Source organism: Syzygium oleosum, unplaced genomic scaffold, assembly GCF_021117445.2.
Source record: "Syzygium oleosum isolate NSW1041296 unplaced genomic scaffold, Sole_v2.1 Sole_v2.60, whole genome shotgun sequence".
NCBI lineage: Eukaryota > Viridiplantae > Streptophyta > Magnoliopsida > Myrtales > Myrtaceae > Syzygium > Syzygium oleosum.
The window spans coordinates 731,541-758,609 of NW_026607544.1; the positions used below are offsets into that span (position 1 = coordinate 731,541).

General features: G+C 39.1%; 2 protein-coding genes and 1 pseudogene across 3 annotated transcripts; 1 reads left to right on the forward strand and 2 right to left on the reverse strand.

Annotated features, from left to right (window-relative positions):
• The first annotated feature begins 5,875 nt into the window (after nt 1–5,875).
• LOC130137085 (geranylgeranyl transferase type-2 subunit beta 1-like) lies at nt 5,876–7,705 on the forward strand (annotated as a pseudogene).
• A 1,152-nt stretch (nt 7,706–8,857) lies between these two features.
• On the reverse strand, nt 8,858–14,980 carry LOC115665923 (disease resistance protein L6-like). Of its 2 annotated transcripts, XM_030587742.2 has the most exons (5): nt 14,064–14,980; nt 12,334–13,408; nt 11,848–12,162; nt 9,730–11,673; nt 8,858–9,436 (listed from the first exon to the last, which is right to left on the reverse strand). In XM_030587742.2, exons 1-5 carry the CDS (start codon nt 14,588–14,590, stop codon nt 9,413–9,415), a joined length of 3,885 nt encoding a protein of 1,294 aa, XP_030443602.2. In that variant the 5' UTR covers nt 14,591–14,980; the 3' UTR covers nt 8,858–9,412. The 2 variants fall into 2 exon arrangements, with proteins under 2 accessions (XP_030443602.2, XP_030443601.2); XM_030587741.2 differs by lacking the exon at nt 8,858–9,436 and having other exon boundaries at nt 9,594–11,673.
• Nucleotides 14,981–23,179: 8,199 nt separating this feature from the next.
• On the reverse strand, nt 23,180–24,383 carry LOC115664973 (protein IRX15-LIKE-like). Its single transcript, XM_056307825.1, has one exon. The coding sequence runs from the start codon at nt 24,318–24,320 to the stop codon at nt 23,382–23,384; it is 939 nt and encodes a 312-aa protein (XP_056163800.1). The 5' UTR covers nt 24,321–24,383; the 3' UTR covers nt 23,180–23,381.
• Nucleotides 24,384–27,069: the final 2,686 nt, after the last annotated feature.

Sequence of the window (27,069 nt, forward strand, 5' to 3'; positions counted from 1 at the left end):
CACTCACATGCATGTTCTAATAACATTTCATGCATTTGTTCCCGTTTCATCACATCTTTTCCACCCCACTCGCCAGTGACCCGCGTAATGGTACCGCCTTAGGTTCACTACGATCATCTCATATACACAGCACTCCTGGGCAAGCGTAATGGTACCGCCTCAGGCCATGTATCTTGCCCGCGTAATGGTACCGCCCCAGGCTCAACATCCGTTCTCCTAGTGCACAACCCGCGTAATGGTACCGCTTCAGGTTGGCCATATTCCCAGCACTCCTCGGCCCGCATAATGGTACCGCCTCAGGCCATGTATCTTGCCCGCGTAGTCGTACCGCCTCAGGCTCGACACCCACCACCTACGACACAACCCGCGTAACGGTACCGCCTCAGGTTGGCCGTCCTCCGGTAATACCGGGCATCGTCCCGCGTAGTCGTACCGCCTCAAGACGGATCAATTTCCCGCGTAATGATACCGCCTCAGGGATTTCCATTATCACACGTACCGCACCACACACGCTTTCTCACTCATTCACATGCTCAACACTCACATGCCAACATATTGGCCATTCACACTTGGCCCATGCACGCATCAAACCACGCATTTCTCATGCTCAATAAGCATCCAACACGGCTAATTGACAATCAATTCGATTCGGCCCGAGCGTGCACATAACAAAGCACATTTCAATCCATCAAATCATGGTACAATAAACACACAAGGCCACTCACGGGCCCACAAATACAGCCACATTCATAGGCATAAATTCGACATTTCCAAGCATATCAAACACCACAATCCAGCCACACTACCACACACCAAACCGACACCATTTGTCCTTAAATCGAGCCCTAAGCTCGTCAATTCATCCCATAACGTCCGACACTCTATTCAATCTCACTCCGGCCTCGAAACATCCTCATTTAATCCTCAAATCAACTCATATAACACACATTCAAGCATAAATTCTAGTCACGAGGGCAGCAACTATTCAACCTCGATACCCCCACCATTCCACTCATAAAAATGAACATCCATAGAATCAGGGTAAATCTGGGCAGTTTATACAGTGACCGAAATCCCATCAAAATAAATAGTAAACGAACTCCAAAAATTCTAAATTTTGGATATATCATAAAAAACATCTTGATAAACATTTCTTATGAAGAACACAAAATCCGTTTCAATCTGCAACCAAGCCTTTTTGTCCCTCGAAATCAGACCAAAATCAGTTCGCTTTAACAGACTATTTTGTCCTCAAAATACATTTCTTTCAACACCCAAATCACCTTGAAAAGCTTTGAAATTTTTATATGTCATAGAAATGAAAGTCGTCAACAAATTTTGTGAAGGAAGTGTCTTGAAAATAGATCTGGAAAATTTTATAAAAATTCGGAAAGACGAGAAGGTCGGGATGAACAGTGTCCCGGGCAGTTTTAAGATGGTCTGAAAATGGGTTTTCGTGCGACCCAAATGGCCTCCAAAAATTCCAAATTTAAAATATGTTATACTTCAAGATGTTGGAAGCAACTTTCATGAAGAAAACTTCCTCAAATTCGGCTCACACAATTCTCTACAAAAATAGCAAACTGGACGGGTACAGTAACCGCGAATCCGAGAATCACACCAAACCTCAAGGATTCAAACCCGAATTGATTTCTACCGAATTTCAACCGCAAAAACTCATTCTCATATGTCTAATCCAACACGCAACAGCCACTAACAACCACGATTAGCCACCAACAACCACGATCAACACCCTAATCAACCCCTAAACTACCCTAAATCGCGTCTAAACGAGTCCGATAATACCTGATGTCCTAGGCAAGGGTTAGATTGCGACTTACTTGGACACTAGACTAGCTCGGCTAGAGTGAAATGGGGTGGCGGTCGGCGACCTCACGGCGATGATCGGCGACGGCGAGCGGTTCGGTGACGGCGGACGGCGATCAGGCGGACGGTGGCGCGGCGGCAGCGTGGCCAAGAGGGAGAGAGGGCGATCGGTGAGGGGGAGAGGGGAGAGAGAGTGTTTGCCGTGAGGGAGGGAAGAGAAATGAGAGGTGAGAGAGAAAAAATGGGTTTAAATAATGCACCCAATAATTGAATTCCCTTTATGGCCAAAATGACCATCTTGCCCCTCTCTCTACTTTTCAATCAACGGCCGAGATTCGTTCTTATCCTGAGATCAACGGCAGAGATCAAATCTTTTCTAAAAATATCCAAGGGCAATTTGGGAATTTCACAAAATTCCAAGGGCAAAATTGTCCATTTCTAAAGTTAGGGCAAAATGACCAAAATGCCCTTCTCCTTTAACACTTGTCCTTAATAAACTCTTAAGGGTAAAACGGTCATTTTTCATCCTTCGCCGAAATTTAATTTTTCTGAAGGATCCTGGAAAATCCAAGACTGAACATGCTAATAACAACATCGTCCAAATGTCCTGTCGTGAGTTCCTAAATTTTCAATGCCCAAATTGGTCTCTAATTTAATAACTGAATTTTAAATAACGTAACTTGAGCGTGTCTCGGACTAACGGGCGGCTTTTGGGGAAATTCGCATATTCGACCCGTGACTGATACTAAATCAAGTCATGTGCAAGTTCGTTCGGATCGTGACGACCTCGGTTGTCAATATAATTGCGAGGATCGATCGCTAGTTTCGATGGGCGCGATCGTTCGGTATAGGTTCTGGATCGTTCGTTAACTCACCTCGTGGTCAAACGGAATCACCCGTGATCCACTCGTATGACAATGACGAATCGGCCCATAACTGTCATAAGATCTACCTACATTGGCTCAAAATGTCACCTTGACGATTCTATGGTCGAAAGTCAGTTCACGACCGAATTTTTTTAGTCGCACGAATTTAAATCCCTAATTAGCCCTTCCCTAACGGTTAGTATCCCAGGAATGGCCAGTTCCGAGCGAGACCTAGCTACAAGTACGTTCATAAAATCACTCATTTCAAAAATTCCAAATGGGCAAATTTCGGAATGTCACAACAATCAAGGGCATTTTCGTCAAGGGGCATTTTTTCCTTTATTTTTTCTCTTTTCTCTTTCATCTTCTCTTTTTCTTCTTCCATCCGCAAATGCCCTGTCCAAGCAAGCTCTAAGGCTCAACTTCTGATGCTATTGGAACCAAACAGCAGCCGCGAGAGCTTCGGTGGTGTCAGCGGCCTTCGGCGCATGGCGGTGAGGTTTCGGCAACTTTAGCGGCGAGGTAGCAACTGTATTTAGTGCGAACTAGCTCAAACCGTGCCCTAGGCGGCGATTTTCTAGTGCCGTCTCGACAACCACAAAATCTGGCTATTATGAGTATCTTGTATGTGTTACTAGATTGATTATGTGATTTGTATTTGGGGCGATTGGGTGTGTTTTCACTTAACCTGTGTGATTTTCGGATTAGGGGAGTTCTCTGTATCGGTGCGATTCGAAATTAAAAGTCGTCGGGATGAAATCATCCACCATCTTACAAGAGGGATCTCGTGATGAAATCTCCCACCATCTTCTTCAGTCAGACTAGAGGCCCTCCTGTCGAAATCTTTTCTTTGTCTCACGGCCAAAAGGACATCAGAGGATGGACTAGAACGATTCTCATTTCCAAGTCACCGTTACTTGATATAAATGAAATGGAATTCATCGGACACTGATCTCCGTCCCTTTGAAAAGCTATGCAAACTTCTAGTAAAAAAATATGGGAAATGTTCAAATAAAAACATAAAGTGACGTCTTTTTTTTTCTCAAAAGAGAGCCCAATATGAAATCAATTTTGTCTCAAACAAGGATCTCAGCTTCACGTGCCCCTCACGTGTCACTTTCCAAACCAAGGTTAAGGGTAGTTTCGTCAAGGTCATTTTTATTTAAATCTTTTCCTCTCCTCTTTTTTTTTCCTCGAATTCCGTTGGAGGTAGATTTGTCAAGATTCAAATCCGTCAGATTTGGAGAAATGGTTAATAAAACACCCAAGAAGATTGAAATTGCATATCCTTATTTTGAATCTTTTCAATGTCTTCCAGAGCAGAGAGATACTTCTCCTTCAGAGCCCTAAACTCTGTCTGCGTCCAGAAACGGCCCCATCCGACGTCAACTTCTTTTAGCAAGCTTGAACCTGTTGGGTGACAATTTTTCTTCCCCTTTTGAGAGGCTGAAGAAATACAAGTTTCCAAGTATACCGAATGCTGGGTCGCCGGTGGCAAGGGCCGCGAAATACAGCATCCCTCACCTCTCTGACTATCTCTCCATTTGGGAGGATTCCGCTCCGCACTCGGCTACCCAGGCGTTTAATGTGGGCGTGATAACTGCTACACCAGAATTGCGTTTTTCCCGTTGAGAGCTCGGCCTGCCAAAATAAAACCAGAATTAGAAGATTGGGCTTCCCTGTACCTACCATAATGTTTCAGCATTCTTAAGACCAATGAGTCGGGCAGAGAAGGGGGATCGCACTTCTTACGTTCTTTCCAAGTAGGTCCTTCGGATGAAAAATAGTCTCAGAATTATTATGTCCCAAATGTCGATTCCAACTGCAATAATGATTGAGTTAAATCGATGAGATCGGGAGAGAGGGAGCAGGTGAAGATTCCAAGTGTTGCCATCGCCCTGGATCTAGGCAAGCAGCCCTTGCCGTCAAGCGCACTATCGCCAGAAGGTCCCTGGCACACAGCGGCAAGGATCGCAACCTTGCCTATACCGAGACTAAGCTTCCCTCCCACTTCTCTCTCTCTATGTTTGTGATTTTTAAAAAAATTTCTTTTTAAGCATGTCCCCATTTACTTGTTTTTTCCCCCATGTCAACGTTTGATAGGAAAAGTCTTTGCGTGGCACTAACGAGGGCGACCAATTCAGCATTTCCATCCGAATATTTGACGGAAGGATTAATATGAACAAAGAAACAGATAAATCAAGGATATAATTGCACTAAAAGAAAGTTTAGGGATGATATTGCACGAATTGAAAAGGTTCAATAATTCAAGATGACTTTATCCCTCTCATCATTGCACAACCTGGTGAAATTTGGGTGGACCGAACTGAAGTACAAGCCTAACTATTTTATGAAAAAGACTCAGTAATGTCCTAGATACGAGCCCAACACACACTTACCTACTTCTAAACTACTAATCGGAAGCCCGAAAATTCGGACTGGCCCGACCCAAAATTCAAATGCCCAAAATGGTCGACCTGGTCTTTTGGCCTCTTTTATTTTCTATTCAGGCCGGGCCCAAAATTCAGGCTTCGCATAGTGGATCTCGAATGGCCCCGACCGGTCCGAAAGTTTTAGTATGTCCATTCATATTTGTGATAAAAAATTATGAAAACCCACTTTTTTAATTTCAGAAAGGGGAAAAACATTTGATTCTTACTACTTACCTAAACTCTTGAAATAAGGAAAAATATATTATGGAAAATATTAGTATTTATAAAAAGTAAGTAACCCAAATTAAAATTAAGTAGGTCTCTATGGGTGTATAAAATAACACACGCAATTTGCAATAGTATTTTAAAAAAATTAACTGGAATAATCAAAGAAAAAATGAAACGTACCATAAATCCAATTGCGTCACTTTCGTGCATAAGCATTTAACTACGCACTTTCGTGCATAATCGTCCTCGATAACTGGTAAGTGCTAGTACTTGGATTTACAAATTACCAATTTACAGTTGAGATCATTGCTCTATCGTTTTATTATCGATAAGCAGACTTATTTGATTAAAATTTTTTGAAATGAAACTAGGGCTTGTTAAATTTATAGGATCGTTACAATCCTTGATGACCTCACAAAAACTTCGTAATCATATCCTTTTTGCACTTCCGTTGCTGTGTTCTTAGGTGGTATGTGTAAGATTTAATTCCATGTTGATAAAAATGTAGTCTCTTATCGAGAGATGGGGGAGCTCGCCGGCAATAAACATGTCAAGTACATACTGTCTATTGAAAATGTAGGTATGAAATTTTTACAATTCTCATCTTGTTCTCTTGTCCACCTCCTGCCGGTTACTGAAAATGACTTGGTTTATCTGGATCTGCTGTTCAGCATGTTGGAGTTCACTGATTTGAGTTTTTGGGTTGTATCTTGCACTCAGAAAAAGGATGGTTTTGAGTTGGTGGTTATGGAGCACTTGACATTGACTGGGGCATATTTTGAGGATTGACCACTCTAGATCTTGTTGGAAAACTTGACACTGTGGATTCGAATGAAGTTGTTTCGTGGATCCTGCAATGCCAGCACAAGTCTGGTTTGTATTTATCTGTCTCTTGTCTTGGCTTCTATTTCGCGATTACCCATGAAAAACATGCAGCTAACAGGAAGCTCCACCCCGCATTCAATCAAAATTTTCTTATTTGACAGTATGATTAAGATTTTAACTTGGGATTAACAAATTCCATCTATTACAATGATGACCACGTCTTAGGAGTGATTAGTGTTGCTTTATTTATTTATATTCTAAAACTTCACCTTTAAGCACAAAATACGAATGTCACTTAGGGCTGCATGTGCAGGTGGATTTGGTGGGAAATATTGGACGTGATCCGCATCTGCTGTATACACTCGGTGCCGTGCAAGTTTTGGCCCTTTTTGACAAGTTAGATGTTCTTGACATCAATAAGGTGACAAATTGTATCCTTTGGAATAAAGCGCCCTAGATCTGCAAACTGTCACCATAGATGCAAGTTCATCAGTGTTATTTTATGTTTTTTAGTTTTCAACATCATGAGAGTAATAAACTTACCTTAGGCTCTGTTTTGCATGTAAGAGTCGGATTATGTCATGTTATGGAATTTTGTTTACAGTTACTTTATAATGTTTATATTGCTAGTCAAACATTGTTGTGCATGAACTATGATTCAGACATCAGAGCACTGCAAAATGAAGATGGATCTTTCTCTGGTGATATGTGGGGAGAAGTCGATTCTCGGCGTCTTGTCTTCGCCTTTGATCAATTACAATTTTGGTGCTTCTTGAGGATGTTACTTAAATAATTGACATCCCTTTCACCCCTTTATTTCCCTTCGAAGGTTCTCTTATTGTGCTATATGCTGTCTTGCAATACTAAAACGGTTGGATTCGACAGACGTGGAGAAGGCTGTGAGATATACAGTGAGTTGCAAAACTTTGGATGGCGGGTTTGGTAGCACTCCTGGTGCAGAGTCTCATGTCAGATAACCTTATGCTGGAGCTCTTTCGCTGGTTTCAAATATCTGTTTGGTGCTTAGTAAGTCATGTATTTGCTTAAATACATGGTGGTCTCCTAATCATGCTGGTGAAGAATTCCATTCTAGGTCCTATCTAACCAATATTGTATATCGTTTTAGAGTGAGAAGGAAACCTGGGCTTTCGGCAGTTAAATGTGCACCATTTACATGACGGAGGATCAAAATGGACACAAATGAGCAAAAGAAATCAGTACATGTTCCAATGACCACATCCAAAGGATAAAACCGAGTTCCCACAGTTTTAAGAGGACTCACCTTAGACGTGAGAAAGTAGGAAGGAATTGCTGATTTCACAGGAGAATTAGGCATGAGACAATGAAGCACTAAGGAAGTAAATTGAGATGCACAACTGCCTGACCAAGCACCTTGCTACAAAGTGTCTCATCTATCTCTCTTCTTTCAGTTCAAATCAGAAGATCGTTGCAAAAACGGATGCTTGAACATATAACAAAGCCGTGTGTACTTTGTCCAGCCAATTGTCCAGTCGGTCACGCAGTAATTTGACCTGTGGAATCCCCAAAGCTCTTGGCTGCACCCATGATTATATGCCCTCATTAAGATGAACCTAAGTTGAGATTCTAATGATTAGACTACTGTAAAATAAGGTAAATGCTTCAATGTCGGTTTTTCATTACTTATGCTAGAGTAGAGAAGGTGTAAGCAACTACAACATCCATGTATTTGCCATTACGGCTTATGCCAAAAAAAGAAATTGTTCTCTAGATTTTGAGCAACAGCACACTGACGCATATCCGAAGCTCTTCTGTTCTGACACCAGAAATAGTGAAGGTCAGTCTACAAGCATGAATAAATAACTCAAAGTAATCATCTTTTACACCCCCCAAATAATGAAACTTAGCACCAACGTTAAAAGAATAAAAAGAAATGCCGATTCGCATCGGCCACCACTCGTTGTATAATACTAGTTATGTTCGATTAATACTAGCTAAGTCTCTTAATAGGGCGCATGTTCACAGCAGTCACTTTAGGCACATTCCGTGCAGCCAACCCACAAACTTCTAGCCCTTTCAACCATATGCAGCAGACCTCAAATTACCAATGGAAAATGCAACTGCACAAAATATGAAAAAGACAAACCTGGTTATCCCATTTAATTCTGTATGAAGAACCGAGAAGAGAAGCATTGTTGTTTGCTTCATTTTCAATCATTGAGAGCTCCTCACAGGCAATAAAGAGACGGTGGATACTCATTAAAGCGACCATTATATATACTTACAAACTCTTCATGAGAAGATGCTCAAAATCCTGTGTAGAAAGCTTTGTGAGCTCTGCATTAACATTCATGGGAATGGCTCCATCCTCAGATGGTCGACTCCGAAAATTTACTTCGCCGCTCTCCATCAAAGCTGTAATAAACTCTGTTTCCCAAATTATGCAACTTTCTAACATTAATTCAGCTCACCAAATACACATAATTCTTGTAACACCCCAACTAACAGATGCACAACACGCCGGCACATGATTACACGCAATCGAGCAGTCCACACAGAAGCATAGCAACATATAACTAGACTAGGCTTTCCAATAGTCCAACAATTGCAAAAGGAAGCAGACCCCTTATACAGCTATTACCATATGAAGCTAGAGCTCGAGCTCATGCTTAACTACGCAAGATAAATCACACAAATTACATTTAACTAAACACCAACCGCCACACCACTCGCGCCTGTTCTTCAGCGGTTACCTGGTGATTCCAGAGCTTGGGTTCAGGCCCATGCCTCTCGCCACTGATGGAGTTAATGAGTGCAACCATCGGAGCCTCATGTATCACCAAATTCCTCCAGCTGAGCGGCATTGAAGATGAAAATGTGCACGAGAGTGGAAAGTGGCCCTGAAGAAGGACTTGAAGCTCGCGGACGACGGAACCTGGGAAACAAAGAGACGACGGCGAACGACGGATTGAAGCTTGCCATGAATGAGCGAGGAGCGAACGAGGATTGGGCGCGGAGCGGCCGAGGATAGGGCGACGGCGCGACTTGCTTGAGCAGCAGGAGAGAGGAAGAAGAAAACGCGAAAAGGAACCCTAATCCCAATTCAATTCGGGATTTTCGTCAATTTTTTCCACCGATTACAGGTTTCGGACAAAATTGCCCTCGTTTTAGTCTCCAGGAAATGTCGGCCGTTGTACATTCGGCCTAATCCCGATTCGATTCGTGATCTGAGACTGACTCTGTCTCTCTCTTTCTTTATTTCTCTTCATTTTCCCGGTTCTGCAGAAGGGAATGACACGGTGAGTTTGAGGTCTCTTGGGCCTAAATTTCTCTTAAGAAAGGCTGTAATATCCCCCAACCTCACCAACGAAGTTGACACACACACACACACACACACACACACACACAGCATATGGAGATTCCAATTAAGATGGGGAATTTTAATAAAGATTGTCCTTTGGTTGCACGTTTTAGAATCGGTTCATTGTCTCTCTTCACTAGAATAAAGCAGAAATAGAAAGCAAGCAAAGCAGAAGAAACAGCCATAATCTATGAATAGAAAGAAGGCGCACCATTTCCTGCAGAGGATCCCCTGTTTCTGTTTCGTAGTCCGTTGTTTCAATTTCAGAGTCTGGCGCTTGCTTTGTTCCATTCAGAATCTTCTCTCTGTAAGACTCCCAATATTCGAAATGACGATCTGGACTACTGTTGAGTAACTTCTCACAATCTTCTATGATTATCAAGCACTCATTTGGTATTTTTGAGCTCGATGCGTCAAAAATCCTTTCCATTGATCTGCACCCATTAATTATCAACAACCACAAAAACTCTAATTCATCAATGCCCTCGACAACCTGCAGGCTCGGGCACCGGACAATCGTTAACTGCTTCAAGTTCTTCAAGTTTGACAAACCGCCTAAGCTTTTTAATGAAGAGCACTCTCGAACATAAAATTCTTCCAATGATTCGAACGTAGAAACAAATTGAATATCCTGTACCTCTGGACACCTCCACAGGAGGAATTTTTTAAGCATCTTTAGGGGGCTTGGGTCATCATTGCTTGCTGTTGTACTTGACGATCTCGGGATCGATGACGGATCGTGAGGACGATGGACCGCCCGATTGAGTTGGGAAAAAGAAGCACTATATGTTATGTGTATCGATGCATCAAGAATCCTTTCCATTGATCTGCACTCCTCGATTTTCAACTGATACGAATACTCTAATTTTTCAATGCCCTCGACAACTTGTAGGCTCACGCATCGGATAATACTTAAATCCTTTAAATTCTTCAAGTTTGACAAACCGCCTAAGCTTTTTAATGAAGAGCAATCTTCAACGGAAAATTCTTCCAATGATTCCAACGTAGAAACAAATTGAATATCCTGTAACTCTGGGAACCCCGATAGAACGAATTTTCGAAGCATCTTCAGGGAGCTTGGGAATTGGAAGGCTCCCCTCCAATGATCAATCAACTCGGGAGCTTGTAGTTCATTGCACCCCAGCTCCTCTAGCAGACAAGCCAACCTCTCAGAAGATTTGCAGTCTTGAATACATGATATCTCCGACAATTCTAAGACATAGAGTAATTGAACGTGATGTTGCTCGTACGCCTTGTTTTCTCTCGATTTTCTCGAACTTGATGAAACGGTCTCCTTTTCCGATGGAGGAAGCCTATCGAGGTGTACTTGTTTTCCTCGAGTGTCATAGAGCTCTAAAACTATCAAGTTTGACGGAAGTTGTTTGAAAGTTGGTAAGTCCAGTCCATATAGAGTAAGTTCTTTTAGCAGAGAAAGGGAACCCAACTCAATAGTTGGTGCGTGGACATTTGGAAAGCAAAAGCGCAGCTTGCTCAGTTTGAATAACTTCCTGATCCACCGTAAGTCGCAAGTTTGAATTATATTTGATTTGGCCGTTGAATAAGAGCCACCAGATAGGACCAGCTCAACTAGATTAGTAAGATACGAGAGGTTAGGGACAATGAGCAACGAAGTAGATATCAGCAATAAAGTGGTCAAACTTTTGGGTAGCATCGGCAGCTCCTGTATCCCATGACAACCAACCAAGTCTAGTGTTTGGAGTTGACGAAACTCACTCATTGTACTGGGCAGTTCTTCAATTAGTGTGGCCGATACATATACAGATGACAGGCTTGGTAGTCTACCAATGGAATCTGGTAATCTTGTAATTCTCGTGAATGATACATCCAGCTTCGTTAACGACTCTAATTTCGAAACTGAGTCGGGGAGTTCAATCAAGCAATGGCAAGACCTAAGAGAGAGGTGCCGCAAACTCCGTAGCTCTCCAATTTGTTCAGGCAATTTTCTAAGTTTGTGGCAGGACTCAACACTCAAGTCAGTTAGCCACCTCAATTTCCCTATAGAGCAATCAATTTCCGAGAAAAAAGAATTCCAACGAATAGTCAACTTCTCTAAAACTGAGTCCTTTGAAAAGATTGGTGTCCCATGGATCGACTCATTACGCATAATAGTGAGAACCTTCAATTTCCTTGCCTTCTACAAAAGCCAATGAAACATCAAGACAGACAAGAAATAAATATGGATTTAGGCTACCAATTTGTATCATATGTCAACTGATCCTCTCACAAAATGAGAAAATTAGATTATAAATCCATGAAATTTTGTCCTTCATTGAATGAGAAAAATAGACTGAGAGGAAAACTGGCGTACCTCGATTAGGCTCTTGAACACATCATCTGTGAATTGAAGCCCATAAAGATTCACCACAGCCGCGTTTTCTAGATGCAACAAATTGGTTCCCTCCAAATGTCGATTACAGCGGGCTTCGTCAGTACTATCCCAAGGGTAACCTAAATCGATCCATTTCAACTCGGAAAGACAGCCTGTAAAGTCACCTTGGCAGTTTACGCTATGCAAAGAAAGAAACCGTATATGTGGGAACCGCTTAATTTCCTCCGAAGTGATAGTTATAGGATCCCCCCATGATAGCAAACGGAGTGCTTCAACTTGAACGCCTTCCTTGATCTGCCAATGACATTGAGGAGTAGAAGCAGGAATTTGTCAATATCTCACTATTTTTTTTCGTAGAAGAGAAGAAAAAAAGAAACAGAAGAGTAGCTCCCAAATCAAAAACGTGAATCCTCAATTAAGAAGAGGGTATAAGCAATTTTCTACTCAAATTTGGCCATACTTTACCTCTCTTTTTTTTAATTCGCAAATGATGTCGCCTTTATCCCACAATCTGGTACGATCTTGTCTGGCAATTGCCCTTCCTAGATCTCTAAGCTGATCGTGCATCCCAAATCTATCACCATCTAAAACCTTTATCATGCACCTTTGAATAAGGACATCAATGGCTTCCTCTGGGTAAAGCTCACAATCTTCCCACATGTACATTGGATCAGTCTTATTCTCACCGACGAAAAAGCATGCAACATCGAGGAATATCTGTTGTTGATCCGGCTCTAAGGCATCATAGCTAATCCTTAGCTTTTGCATGACATCCCTATAAGGTGTTTTCTTTAGCTTCTTTAGCCTGTCTTCCCATATTTTTTTCTTTTCCTGACCAAAAAGCGATGAACCTATTACTTCAAGAGCTAAAGGTAGTCCATCTACAGTAGAGACAATGCTTTTTGAAAGAGTGTGGTAATTGGCTCGAGGAGAGTCGTCATTGAAGGCATGCTTACTAAAAAGTTTGAGTGCGTCTTCATCGCTCAACCCCACCATTTCATAATCCTTAAATTTATTCGCAAATCCCCTAATATTCAGCACGCTCTTGTCCCTAGTGGTAACGAGTATCGTAGTACCAGGATACAAAGAATTCACTGGGATTAGATTTTGGATCTGGTTGCCCTTATCGATATCATCCAATACAATTAGCATCTTCTTGTTGCAAATTGTGTCCCCAATCCTCTTGATGCCATGATCAATGCTATGAATCTTACTAGCCTCTCCAGAATAAGACATATCAGACAATAATTTTTCTTGCAACTGTTGTAAAGCCGTTTCCCTCACGTGTTCAAGAAAGCTACAGTTTTTCCTAAACTCAGAACGTAGTTGGTTGAAGATAATGTTGGCCAGTGTTGTTTTACCGATGCCGCCCATCCCGTAGATTGCAATTAGCCGCACACCACCAGAGTCGATGTCTAATAAATTGTTTATGGCTGCTATTTGATCCCCCATTCCAACTAAATCTTTGGTTACTGGTCTTTGTCTTGTCTCGAGCCTGACCACAACCTCGTCAACAACCTCCTGGATAAGTTCCCCATCGCTGTCACAAAGTTGAACGGTTTCAATTGAGAAAAGGTGACAAATTTACATGTTGACCGACCTTCTTCTAAGCAATCAGCTGGGAACGCGATCAAGTTATGGATATATCAAAATTCAACGTCACCCCCAAAGCTTTGGGAACATGATGAATTACAAACTTGAACGTCCATTACAAGTTTAAGTTAAAGGAATAGAGGAAGAGAAATGTTTGATCTTTATATCAAGCAGAAGAATCAGAATTTCTAGCAAAAAAGGTAGAATAATCAAAATATAAACATTTGATGAATTGCTGTAATGGTAGATTTACTTATTTCTTTCGACGTGGAAAAGAACTTTGCAAAGGCAACAGTTCCTTAATCAAGTTCTTTAGCATACGATAGGAATCTTAATACATACATGGATCAAATTAGTATAAAAAAGATGAAGCAAAGCCAAAATTTTCATACGATGGAAAATAGGTGAAAAACGAAATTATAATAACCCTATTAGGTTAGAAATTTTTTTGGAAATCTCGTGATTTAAAAAGAATAAAAGAAGAATTTGAAACTTTCTGTTTAAAATAGGGAAATTAGAGTTTGAATATAATTAATGAATTTTTATAAGAACTATGGTCCGATTTTACAAAATTATTTTCACAATCATGGTTAGAACGTTACCCTGAATATTTCTTCGACTCCCATCCCTTGATACCACCAACTTCCTGGAGAGCCTGTTGCCACATCTTTATATCCTTGGAGCTGAACTTATTCTTCTGTCCCTTCATCTGTTTCTCCAAATTCGATATGACCTCGCTGTACAACTCGGTTTTCAACTTCACGTCATTGGGTTCCACATCGTAGAAGATGGGCAATATGACCTTCTTCCCATCTTCCTTAGATTTAGAGGCGTTCTCCACCATTTTCGCTAGCTCGTCGAGGCACCAATGACTTAAAGCGTAGTTTCTGGAGAAGATGGGTATGTAGAGCTTGGAGTCGTCGATCGCTTGTGGAAGGTTGTCGCTAATTCTTTCACCAAATCGAAGTTCCTCATCATCGATGAAAACACGAATCCCAGCGTGTAACAAGGCATGGTGGAGGCTATTGGTGAATGTACGACGAGTATCGAGCCCTCTAAAACTTAGAAACACCTCGTACTCACCTCCAAATGTATTGTTGGCACTCGTTCCTGTCTCTGGGCTCGCCATAGGAGCTCACTTCGCACTTAGCAGGGTCAGCCCTCTCTCTCTCTTTAATTGACACTGTTAAAATACTTCTTCTAGCAAATTTGCACAAAGCCTTCTGGTTCTCGAATGGGAAAAGCCTTTATTACATTCTTAATGTGAAAAGCTTTCTCCACCAAATCATCCTCCCACAGGAATTTACAAAAGGAGAACCAGGGCGTTACATTAGAAAAGGAGAAACAGGATGTTTATCATAGGGACCTGTGTATTACGTGACTCACGGGGTTTAATTGAAAGTTCAACGCGTACAGGCAACTACGGTGGAGCTTCCAATTTATAATCAATAAAGTTAATAAGATGGAGGACAATAATGGAGGTGTACCTTTTTAACATGCCCAATTTCTTTCGAGTTTCTTCTTCGTGCTTTTCACTTTGTGCTTTTGAACTTTTTGATAAAAAAAATATTTGAATCTCAAACATTTAAATCATTTATGATTATTTTGTAGATATACCTATAGCTGGACATATTTAAAATTCAAATTCAATATTGTAAATTCACAATTTATCTTTATAAATGCATAATAACAAAATATTCCTAAAGAATAGCCACTTATTATGACACATGTGACCCTGCATAATTAGAAAAATCTCCTTCATTCTACAGAGAATTGGATTTGCTGCATGCACCTCAAAAAATGCTCCCCTTAAGCACTACCTAAGCATATGGTTCCTACTCACTATGAAATATTTATTTTGATCTTTTCGTCTTAAAGGCTTACTTTTTATTATAATTAATTTTAACCACTCAAATATTATCATAAAATGCGACTTTATATTAAAAAGCATATGATTGTGCAAATCTTTTACTTTTACGCAAGTGGACTATCTATAGGTGAGGAAATGCAATGATGGCCTGTCAATGGCCATGCTGCCACTCCATCGCGGTGCTGCTTTGAACGTGGAAATAAAAGAAAGAGAAACCACGATGATCTTGACCATAAGAGATGACTTTGCTCAGCTGAAGAAAGGGAAAAGCAGATTAATGACGGCCATTGCCGATGTGGCCCAAAAGAGGAAAAGACGAAGAAAGTTACAATGATGGTGTCTTCTTCATTTTGGCGTGTTTTATTTACATACGTTTTTCGTGGCGTTATTCGCTGTTTTGACTTGTTGACTAAATTGGTGCAGTGAACAAAGTAATTGATGAGAGGAAGACTTGTCCACATTTTTTTTTATCTCACTTACAACACTAGTATCCAAATCATTCGACTCAATTAACATCGATTTATACGCTCAAATCGCTCCATCCATGTGCATTAGGTTAGCTCTATTCACAGGTTGGCTAGCGAGACACTCTAGGATAGACACCGTGATCAAATCTGAACAAAATGTTGTTTCAAGAATAGCATTCAAAATACACATAATGCTTTCATGATTGTTTATACAAACCCAACTTTGCACAAATTATGTACAAAACAACAATCCTTCCAAAGTCATGGCAATCGTATGCCATAACTATGGTCATCTTCGATACGCTACTTTATACAACTTAGCAACACCTTATGGAAAATTCATACAAGGATGTACATCCTATTCTTTCAAGCCATTGTCTCAAACGATTGGAATACATAAAAAAAACTCATGCTTACTTTTTAGGTGGAGGCACAATGCATGTGAAGGTGACGTCCCCTTCTTCACTTAAAAGAGAGAGATTCCTTCTTATTGATCAGGGAACATGTGAATTTTTGGGTATCATACGCGGACTGACTAGGTTGAGAGAACAATTAAAAAATTCATACTTGGCACACATTTATACGGTGAGATTTTATAGAATCACTGCCAACTGTTATAAAAACTTAAGGTATATAAGATTAATGTATGGTTTATTATTTAAATATTCTAACATACACTATATATTTATTTACATACATATGAGCACAAACTTAAGAGTAGTCCAGGAGTCATGAATAAGTGCTCTTGGATAATGTTTCATGTTTTGAAATATTGAATATATTTCCGACATTAAAGAATTTTAAAAGGAGCTTCCGATTCTCTTAGATAACTCTAATGTTATCATCAATCATGAGTTTAAGCTTATAAATATTGGTCATAATCTTAAGAAAATAAAAAAAAAATATTTTTTGTGCATTTATTCATGATTGCCTAATGCAAGTTTCTTAACATGTCATCTCACTTTTCAGAATACTTCATATTTGTTCCACATTTCAGATATTTCGCCATTACCCTTTTTTAGTATACATTTCATGCTTCCTTATTTTAAATTGTGATAATCCTCGCCTTAAAAAAGATGGTGCATATGAAAATATTTATTTATTCCCAAAACTTTCATCACTCTTTTTCCAGTCACGTAACTGCTCCCCCTACCAAACGAGTGCCCATATCCTAGCAGGGTCAGGCGAGGCAGCACATGACCTATTTGAAGACCGTATTGATCAAGTTTTGAGGGCTATATATGTATCAAAGTGGTTGTTGAAGGTTGGCCAAATTAGCAAAACGCTCTCAAAGGTTGTTATTAATTCTTGTGCTTATTCTTTCAAAAAACAAACCTCATGCTTCTAATCGTAATTCTCCAAGAGAGTGTTAATGTAATTCTTGTGCTCTCAAAGGTTGTTATTAATTCTTGTGCTTATTCTTTCAAAAAAAAAAGTCTCATGATTCTAATCGTAATTCTCTAAGAGAGTGTCAATATAATTATCGTAAAGAGCACTTTGAGTGTAGAGTGAAATGACTGTCCTTGTAGAGTGAGCTATAGTCCATTGCGGAGAGGCAACTCCATTGTGAACGCTCTTAAAGGTTTCAAGGATTGCATTAATGGATTCCAATCTTGTTATTGGGCTAATAGAGCTGGGATAATGGAAGAGGTTAAGTAGATAGGTCGAATCACTATAAATTGGTTTGCAATCTCTTTAACTTGTTATTCTATTTACATTTTTGTTGATGGAAGATATTTGCTCTGCAGTGCATATTTTGTCTACAAACACTATTTCATCCTCTACACATTGTTTTGCGTGAAAAAAATTCTAAGTATCTTACAGCAACCATTTTATTTGTATAAAATTGGGTGAAACGACACCAGTTGTTTATGTATTCTTGCCTAAAATTCAAAACCATCCCTACACTTTTTTTTATCCAAAATCGTCCTTGTATTTTAAGAAAGGGTCATCCCTCGTCTTGCTATTATGTCGCTCCATTTTCCGTTCGATTTGTGCTAATGTGGACAATCGAAACACTAAGTAGAAGCCATATCGCTGTCAACAAATTTTGGCATACCATATCTCTCTGTACCAAATCCATTTCAAGTGAGTTTATCGTAAAAAAAAGTTAGAAAAAACCTCTTTTGAATTACTAGAAGACTCAACTCCTCCTACCCAAAATCAAGCAACTTCACAGCAGTGCTGCTTCCAATTTATAGTCAATAAAGTTGATGACTTTACAAATAATAAGGTGTAGGACAATAATGGAGGTGTACCTTTTCACATGCCCAATTTCTTGAGAGTTTCTCCTTTGTGCTTTTCACTTTTTGCTTTTGAACTTTTGGATTTAAAAATTTTGATTCTCAAACATTTAAATCATTTATAATTATTTATAGCTATATCTATAGTTTGACATATTTAAAATTCCAATCCAATATTGTAAATTCACAATTTATCTATATAAATGCAATAATAACAAAAAGTTCCTAAAGATTTGCCTCTCGTTATGACACATGAAACTCTGAATAATTAGAAAATTTTCCTTCATACCGCAGAGCATTGGATTTGCTGCATTCAATACAAAAAGTGCTTCACCTAAGCATTACTTAAGCATATGCTTCCTACTCATTATGAAATATTTGTTTTGATCTCTTCGCCTTAATGACCTACCTTTTATTATAATTAAGTACCTTTAATCACTCAAATATTCTCATAAAATGTGCCTTTATATTAAAAAGCAAATGATTGTGCAAATCTTTTCCTTTTTTTTTGGAAATGGACTATCTATAGTTGAGGAAATGTAATGATGGCCGGTCCATGGTCTTGACCATAAGAAACAACTATGCTTAGCCGAAGAAAAGGAAAAGAAAAAAGAAGATTGATGATGACCACCGCTGATGTTAAAGATTGATCAACGGTCTTCTACGCAATTTCGCAGAAAGCCTCGCGGTTCTCGAATGCAAGTCGAGGACTTTGATGTTAAAGTCTTGACGATTGACGAAGACTTTTGAGACTTTAAGGAGACTGCTTAAATATTTTGCATGATGTTTAATTTAACTAATGTATTTAGGACACTCGTTAGTTAGATCTTTATAAAAATAACATTACATTTCATATATTTATAGTGAAATAGTTACGATAACATATATGTATTTTTATGTTTTGATACAATTTTTTTTATCTCGTATTAAATAAAATTTAAAATTGATTTTCGTAATATCTTGAAAAAGTCATCAAATTCAAAGTTATGAGTAGAAATCCTCAAACAAGGAAAAGAATTATAACAAAAATTATTAAAGTGTCCCACATTGGTTGTTTACGCGGTTAACATGCTATTTGTATGCATATGGTCTTCCTTTTCCTGTAAGGTTTTTGGATTGGACATTTTCACATGTATCATAGCCCTATTCTGCCTCAGTTTATTTGGATTGCGCTAATTCTTGTTCTTGAAATTCCGTCCGTTCTTTTGGATTGGACATTTTAGCAACAATAACATTACATTCATTAATGGGAAGAGCTTCTATTTACATTCTTAATGTGAAAAGCTTCTCCACCAGATCATCCTCCTCCAGAAATTTACAAAAGAAGAACAAGTGCCTTACATTAGAAAAGGAGAAAAGGATGTTTATTGTAAGATATAAACGATGAAATTCTTGGTTTGAACGCCCGAAGTCCGATGCCACTTTCGTTAGTGAGAGACATCATTTTGGACGTTTGTATTGCGTGACTCACAGGATTTAATTGAAAGTTAAGGACAGGCAACTTCACAGCAGCTGCAGCTTTCAATTCATAGTCAATAAAGTTGATGGCTTTATAAAAAATGAGACGTAGGACCATGATGGTGATGTACCATTCGCACGCCCAATTTCTTTCTAGTTTCTTCTTGGTGCCTTTGAACTTTTAGATTAAAAAAAAATGATTCTCGAATGTTTAAATCATTTATGATTATTTTATAGCTATATCTATGATTAAACATATTTATATAGATAAAATAATAATTTATCTATATAAATGCATAGTCACATATATTCCTAAAGAATCAACTCTCATTATGACATGGAATTCTAAATAATGAGAAAATTTCCTTCATACTACAGCGATTGGATTTGCTGCATTCGCTGCAAAATACGATCCACCTATGTCTATACTTACTGCTCTTAATGAAATATTTGATTTGATCTCTTCAGCTTAAAGACTTATCTTATTATAATTAATTACGTTTAACCACTCAAATATTCTCATAAATGTTCCGTTATATTAAAAAGTAAATGATTGCGCAAGCAACACTTATTTCCTTATTTACAACTATTAGAATGTGAGCATGGTGCAGTTAGGGGGAAATATTCCAAAAATATCATAAATCTATTGTATGGCTGCTAATTCAGTCTTAAACCTTTCAACTTTACCAATTGAGTTCTAAACCTTATAATGATTTAGTCCTTTTAGCGAATTTTTGTCGGTAATCGCCGACATGGACATCGGACGTCCAACCAATAGAATTTGATTCTATGGTCTTGGTCGTAAAATATTACTATTTCTGTTTCAACCCTTTGAATGGTTTTCCTGTGATTAGTCCTTTATTTCCTTTTTTCTTTAGCTAAAATACTCCATTATTTCCCTCAAGACGTCTTGACGTGGCCACATTCGACGACTTTCAACCATTTCATATTCATATTCACATTCGACGACCCAATCCGATATGTTATCTAGAAAAGTTTCTAATTATTAAACCGCACCACCAACCCCCTGCCCCTTTTTGTGAGTTATTAATTTTATGTTCATATGATAATGAAGATCCAAATTATTTCTATTATCCAATTCAAGTTGATATCAAAATTTGTTTCATTTCATCACTCGAATAAGAGAAAAGTTAAATAGGAGATGTTTCCATGACAACTATAGGGCGTCTCTGTTGGTACCAATTATAGGTTTCGAGTGAGGAGATTGGTATCAATTCCTTTAAGCATGCAATCGATTTTTTATTTTTTATTTTATTTTTCTCCTTTTCCCCTTCTTTATTTATATTTATTTATAGTGAAGTGAAATTAAACTAAAAATTAACTAAGTGCCGAAATAAATACGAACTAGAATTTATATGCATGCATCTAAATTAGATGCCAAAATACTATGTAATATAAATCCGGATTTCATGAAAATTTACACTGCTTTCACTTGGAATTTCAACCTTAAACTTCCTACAAGAACAAAGTTAGTGCACCCCAGAAAATAAAGAAAACTAGACGAAATGCTATGAATTAGAGCGAAACTAATCCACACAATGCGAAATCAAATTGGATGATTACACCTATACTAATTGATGAAATTAATTATTAATTAAAAATAAAAAAAAATGTTAAGACTCGTGTGCAAATTGAACTACATCGTGCAGATTTTTTACTATTTACATATTTATGCTTACCGAAACACGAGTAACAAACAACATGAACTAACGCAAAAAGCCACGCACGTGCTTGCTTTAATTTCCTTTCCTCTTCTTCTTTTTTTCTCCTTTCGTTTAACACATACAGCTAAAATCCTTTTCATTTGTGCTGGCCGGGTAAGCCTGTGGCATATTTCCCTCTTGGTGAGCCATGCTCGTGTTGGCTTCGGCTCGGAAGTTCGAATGAATTTATGACTCATTTAACGTGTCGGGTCAATTAGAATTACACGCGAGAGAAGTCAGATCCAAAACACTATCGGCTCATATGCACCATACACATGCAATTTATCGCGCGCATTTTGGAGAGCCTATGTAATTAGACTAGACACAAGGGACAGGAGGAGAGCTAAGATGAAAATCATCCTTGGACCCCAGATTTTGGAAAAGATAAGGACAAAACCATGCAGATGGAGAGAGAGAGAGAGAGAGCTTTTAAAAAAGCCTGAGGACAGGGATGTGGATAGAAAATTTCGCATGCAAAAGTCAAGCCTTCATCATCAATCTCTCCCCTTTCCTGCTTTTGTCTTTTCCTTCCTTGAACTTTGCACGATTCTTCCTTCAAATTTTCTTTCTTCTTGTCAAAGGTTCTACCAATTGATACGTTTTCACAAATAATTATTATTGAATTTCTTGTTCCGTATCTTCAATTTTTGAAACCTTATAAAGTTATCCTGTTAAGCCTTGACCAATGAATCTATAAAATCCTTTAAATTGTATCCGATTAAAATCAGGCACTATAGACAATCCCTCATTCAACCACCAGCTTTCTGTGGATGTAAATATTAGATCAATCGGACGTTGGACAGAAAAATTATGACTAATCAAAATTTGATCAAATTTTTTGTAATTTATTTTCCATTTCTTTTGAAAAAAAGAAAGAAAGAATGATGACGTCAGCCCCGCCGCCGTCGGCGGTAACCACATGTCGATTCCAGCAGCAGCCCGATGATGGAACGGCGACAACCTGCACGTGAGCCCAAGCCAGGCTAGGCCAGTTGCACATCTGCCCAGCGCACCTGGGCAGCATGTCCTAGCGCATGACTGGGGCGAAAATGGTGCAAGGCCGCATGTGGGCCTAAGCTATCCGCGGAACCGTCTCGTGTAGAGTTGGGCTTTTGAAGCCCAATTTCGCACCTGTAATTTTTAGGCCTTTCACCACATTTGCCTTGTGCCTTGCAACCTCTATGACCAGTCGGGCTTCGAAGCTCGCAGTCCATAGCCATTTGATCTCGAAGCTTGTGATTTGCCGTGGCTAGTTCTACTTCAAAGCTCGCAACCGCCATGACCACTCGAGCTCAAGCTCGAAACTTGCGGTTGTCATGGCTTCTCGAGCTCGAATCTCATGCCTAGGGTAGAGATCGAGCGGCCATAGGTGTGAAATCTAAAGGTCATAGATCTCGAGCTCTCGGTCGCCATGGCTGCTCGAGCATTTGAGGTGCGGCCAAGGCTAGCGGAAGAATGGTCGTGAGTGGCTGGGTACAAAGGAATTGCATTGGTAGGGTTTAAATATTTTAAAGAAGAAGAAGAAGAATTTCAGGTGAAAGACAGAGTCAGCGTTTGAATATAAAGAAAAAAAGATAAATATCAACAAATATTTAACGACCTTTACGCCACATCAACAAAAATTCACAACGGCTCCAAAGTATTTAGCAACATTCGAACCTATTTGAGGTTTTAATTCCAATATTAAACCATACAAAAATGCACAACAGGCCCCAAAACTTAAAAGCATGAATGACATAGAAGGCCCAAGGAACGCTACGGCCTCTACGGTAAATAGTTCTCGCATGGTTGAGTTCTTGCGTTTGATTATTTTCTTTAATAAATTTAAGTTTTTCTTTTCTTTCACATGATTAAATTGATATAATTAGTCTATTTACTTATTTCAATTTTTAGGAGGAAATTCAAAGTGCCATTTTCAACTCGACGAAAAAAGAATAAAACTAGCATGTATCGATCTCCAAAGCAAGCTTGCATTGAAATTAATAACAAAGCTTTTTTTCTCAGTAAAGTTTAGATGCTTTGTTGCGATTGTTATGTCTGTCTATTTATTTCTTATGGTAATTACAGCTTGCATTTAAAAGATAGGAGAAAAATAATAGTAACAATCTTCAGCTCAATCATCACCATCTTCGTTGTCAACCACCTGTGAATCCCACAATTACGCCATTGATGTTGACGATGAAGTTGAATTGGCCGAAGCGGAAACGCTGCAAAACTCAGTCATTAATCTCTCATCGCTCACTCTCTCCACAACAAAATGCCCAAGCTTACCAACAACCTCCACCAAGTTGTCCCTGCACAAGAACTCGTCGCTATAAACTTTCTCCACCTCCCTATCGAAGTCCTGCACGAATACGTGCGTCTCCGCCATGCCGCCCTTCTTGCTCCTGGCCAGCACAGCTGCCGTGAATATCGCCGACATCCTCCCTGGCGCTGCCTCATGGTACCCGCTTGGCCCGTCAACTAGTATCACGTCCCAACTCAATTCATACACGTGGTTGGGCAAGCTGTTCAACGCGAGCTTGCATTCCGAGAAGAGCAGGTTCTGCACCGGCCGGCACTCGCCATGGAGCTCGCCTCTCGCTGACTCGAGCAGCCTCTTCATTTCGCCGACCCTCGTCTCATACTTCACGTCGTAGGCCTCGATTCCCGGGTGTTTCTGCTCAAACCTCGAGACAAGGTTCTCATTCTCTTCGAGGAAGTTGGTGCGGCCGTCGAAGTTGAGGGCTTTGTACAAGAGGGCTTCGTGGGTGAGGCCAAAAACGAGGAGGTTGCAGTGGGAGGCAGCAGCGGCACAGCGGGCAACTGTGGCGGTTATGGTGGCGAGCTCAGTGGACGTCATGTGGGTGGAGTTGGTAGTGGCGGCGTAGTGGAGGAGGGCGTCGGATATGGAAAGTCGAAGAGGGACTGAAGAGGCAGCAGAGCTCATGGCGGCGGCGGCGGCGGCGGCGGCGGCGGCGGCAGTGGTGGTGATTAGGGTCAGGGTGAAGGCGGTGGTGAAGAAGGAGATGATGAAGATGAGCCACAAGCGATTGGTGTTTGAAGACGATTGCTTTTGGATTGTGGGATGGTGGAGTATTAGCTTTGCGCTTTTCATCTCTTAATCTCTCTCTCTCTCTCTCTCTCTCTCAAGCAACGTGTTCATTTCATTTAACATATTAGAGAAAGGTCTAAAGAGAAAAAGATTCTAATCACAATTAATGCAATAATTGCAGCAAACATTGTATATTAGTGTGAATAGTACTGTGTGGGAATCATTGAGGTGAAAGAGTTCTTGCCCAAAGAAAAACAAGAAACGGAGTAAAACAATATGATCGATGCATGCAGAGGGACAAATTAGCGAAGGAAAATCTAGGGGGCTTGTTTCGCGGAAAATCAAGAATTTGAAAAGTATATTCCTGGAAATAATCCTAAAATCAATGATAGATATGTTCATTATCAACGAAAAAGTTTAGGTATATAGCTTTATTGATAATGAAGTAACTTTCTGTTGATTAATTATTTTAAATGATACAAATAATCGTTTTTTAGAAAAAAAAAGTTTTTGAAATCATCAATTTCTCGTAAAACAAATGCACCCTGGACAAACGAAAATCAAACCACACAGTTCTCGCGGTGCATCTTGAACGAAATCATGAATACTTAACTAGATAATTACTAAAAATCGAAACCAATTACCTAATATCCCAACAAATTTTCTAAAATACAGAAAATGCAAGTAAATAAGCTAAATACTAATCTTAGAAAATATTTGCAAGATTTTAGGGTTTTATAAATTTATATATAAACTTCCTTCTCTTGCAAAATATGTTATTTCATTGAATTAATGACAGAATTACAAGAGATCTTTCCTCTTTCTTTTTGGAATCTGCACATGTGAACATGTGTGCACCCGTACACATATTTGCGAATTGAGTTATTCGTGTTTCTATTGTTTATGCTGTGTAACGTCATTCATTTCGAAAGCATTTTCCATTAAGAAATGGAGAAATCGCATCATGTTGTTCGATAATTATAAATATAATTGGCCTTTTGAAGTCCGACGATCATCATGATTTGATCATCATAATGAAAGAGTGAAGAGATGGAGAAGAAAGGTGCGGCATCGCTGTCATTTGCTTTGGCTCGTGCGCACCATTAAACCATGTATTATCGTTGAATAATTGGTCTGATTGATTTAATCATGGTGGGATTTGCTGTTGGATATGGACATCATGTCATGTCTTGTTGGGTCCATTGATGTTGGTGGCAGATAATACAAAACATCTCCTATAGCTAAAGAAAGAAAAAGGTAACAGCAATCCTTGAACTTTTTCACGGGTATATAATAAAATCTCCAACTTTTTTTTCGATTCAAGTTAGTCCCTAAATATTTTGAAATTCATTAAATGTGGTCTTTTTATTAATTTGGAGTTTACTATATAGTGTTTGCTGTCAGTTTGGCATACCAATCCATAAAAAATCGTGCATCGTTATTGTCCCTGTGATTGACCACTCCTTAAGGCTGGACATCACTACCGGGTCATCCCTAGTGTGGTGTTGTCGTGCCTCACTGCCATCACTTATATGCCGAACCTCCACGCCTAGCTCAAACCCCTCTCTCTCTCTCTCTCTCTCTCTCTCTCTCTCTCTCTCTCTCTCTCTCTCTCTCTCTCTCTCTCTCTAACCTCCAATGGAGGTTGGGACTAGGCATGTGACCTTAATTGGTGGAGGTGCTCGAGTTCAAATTTCGGTCGCGCGATCTGACATCATATCCGGTCTAAATTGAACAGCTAGCTACCAATGTCCATGTAAGTGTGCACATCGATATATTAAATGGCTAGTTAATAATATTAACTACCACATTAGCAATTTTCGTTAATCTACTTAATTGAACGACAATATTGAGTCAAATTTAAAAAGTACAAGTACTATTGAATTGCCAAATATTTTCGGGAAAACTTTGAAAAATAGGGAAAAGTTCAGGAACCACCCATGCCGTTACCCAAAAACAAAAGAAGATAATACGAATCATCAAGATTGTTCGATCAGGAGGTACATAAGTGAGACAGCTTAATTAACAGAGAGAGGTCCTTTTTGGGAATCATATTTGCAGAGAAATGGAAGTGAATAATGTGTGTCTTACCTCTACATTAGACCATCCAATGCAATTGAGTGATGTCATGATGCTGTTCTGTTGATTTGTTTCAATATCCCTTATCAAAACTAGTAGAAATGTTTTCTAGTGAATTACAGAAACAAATCTTTAAAAAAGTCAGACTCAAAGATGTAAAATTTAGATCTTTTTCGACATCAACGCGCAAAAGGCATGCTCGAAATAATAGAAGCGCAGAATAAATTATAATAAAAAGTTGTGAATGATTTTTGTTATTTATCCTGCATAATGAAAATCGTAGTTGAACCACATAGGAAGCGCAAATAAAGGATTAACGGGAAAAAATATAATCAGTCCTAAACTTTCTAATTTTACCACTTTAGTCCAAAATATTTGCCCAAAATTTTAATGTAGTCTTTTTTACCACATCAATGGTTTTCAACAAAATTTGGCCGGACGGACTATATTAAAATTTCGCGCAAAAATTTAGGACGAAATTGACAAAATTAAAAAGTTCAAAGCTAAACTGGCATCCTTACTATAGGTTCAGGACCAATGAAGTAATTTTCCCAGGGATTAACCGTTCCGTTATTTTCCTTCACTTATAGTTATTTTAAATAAGAGAATAAACGATATATATAAAAAAACACACACACAAATATATATATATATACATATATATATATATATATATTAAAAGAAGTATAATTTGTATATTACGGGAAAGGAGATATGCGATATCTTTTGCCCA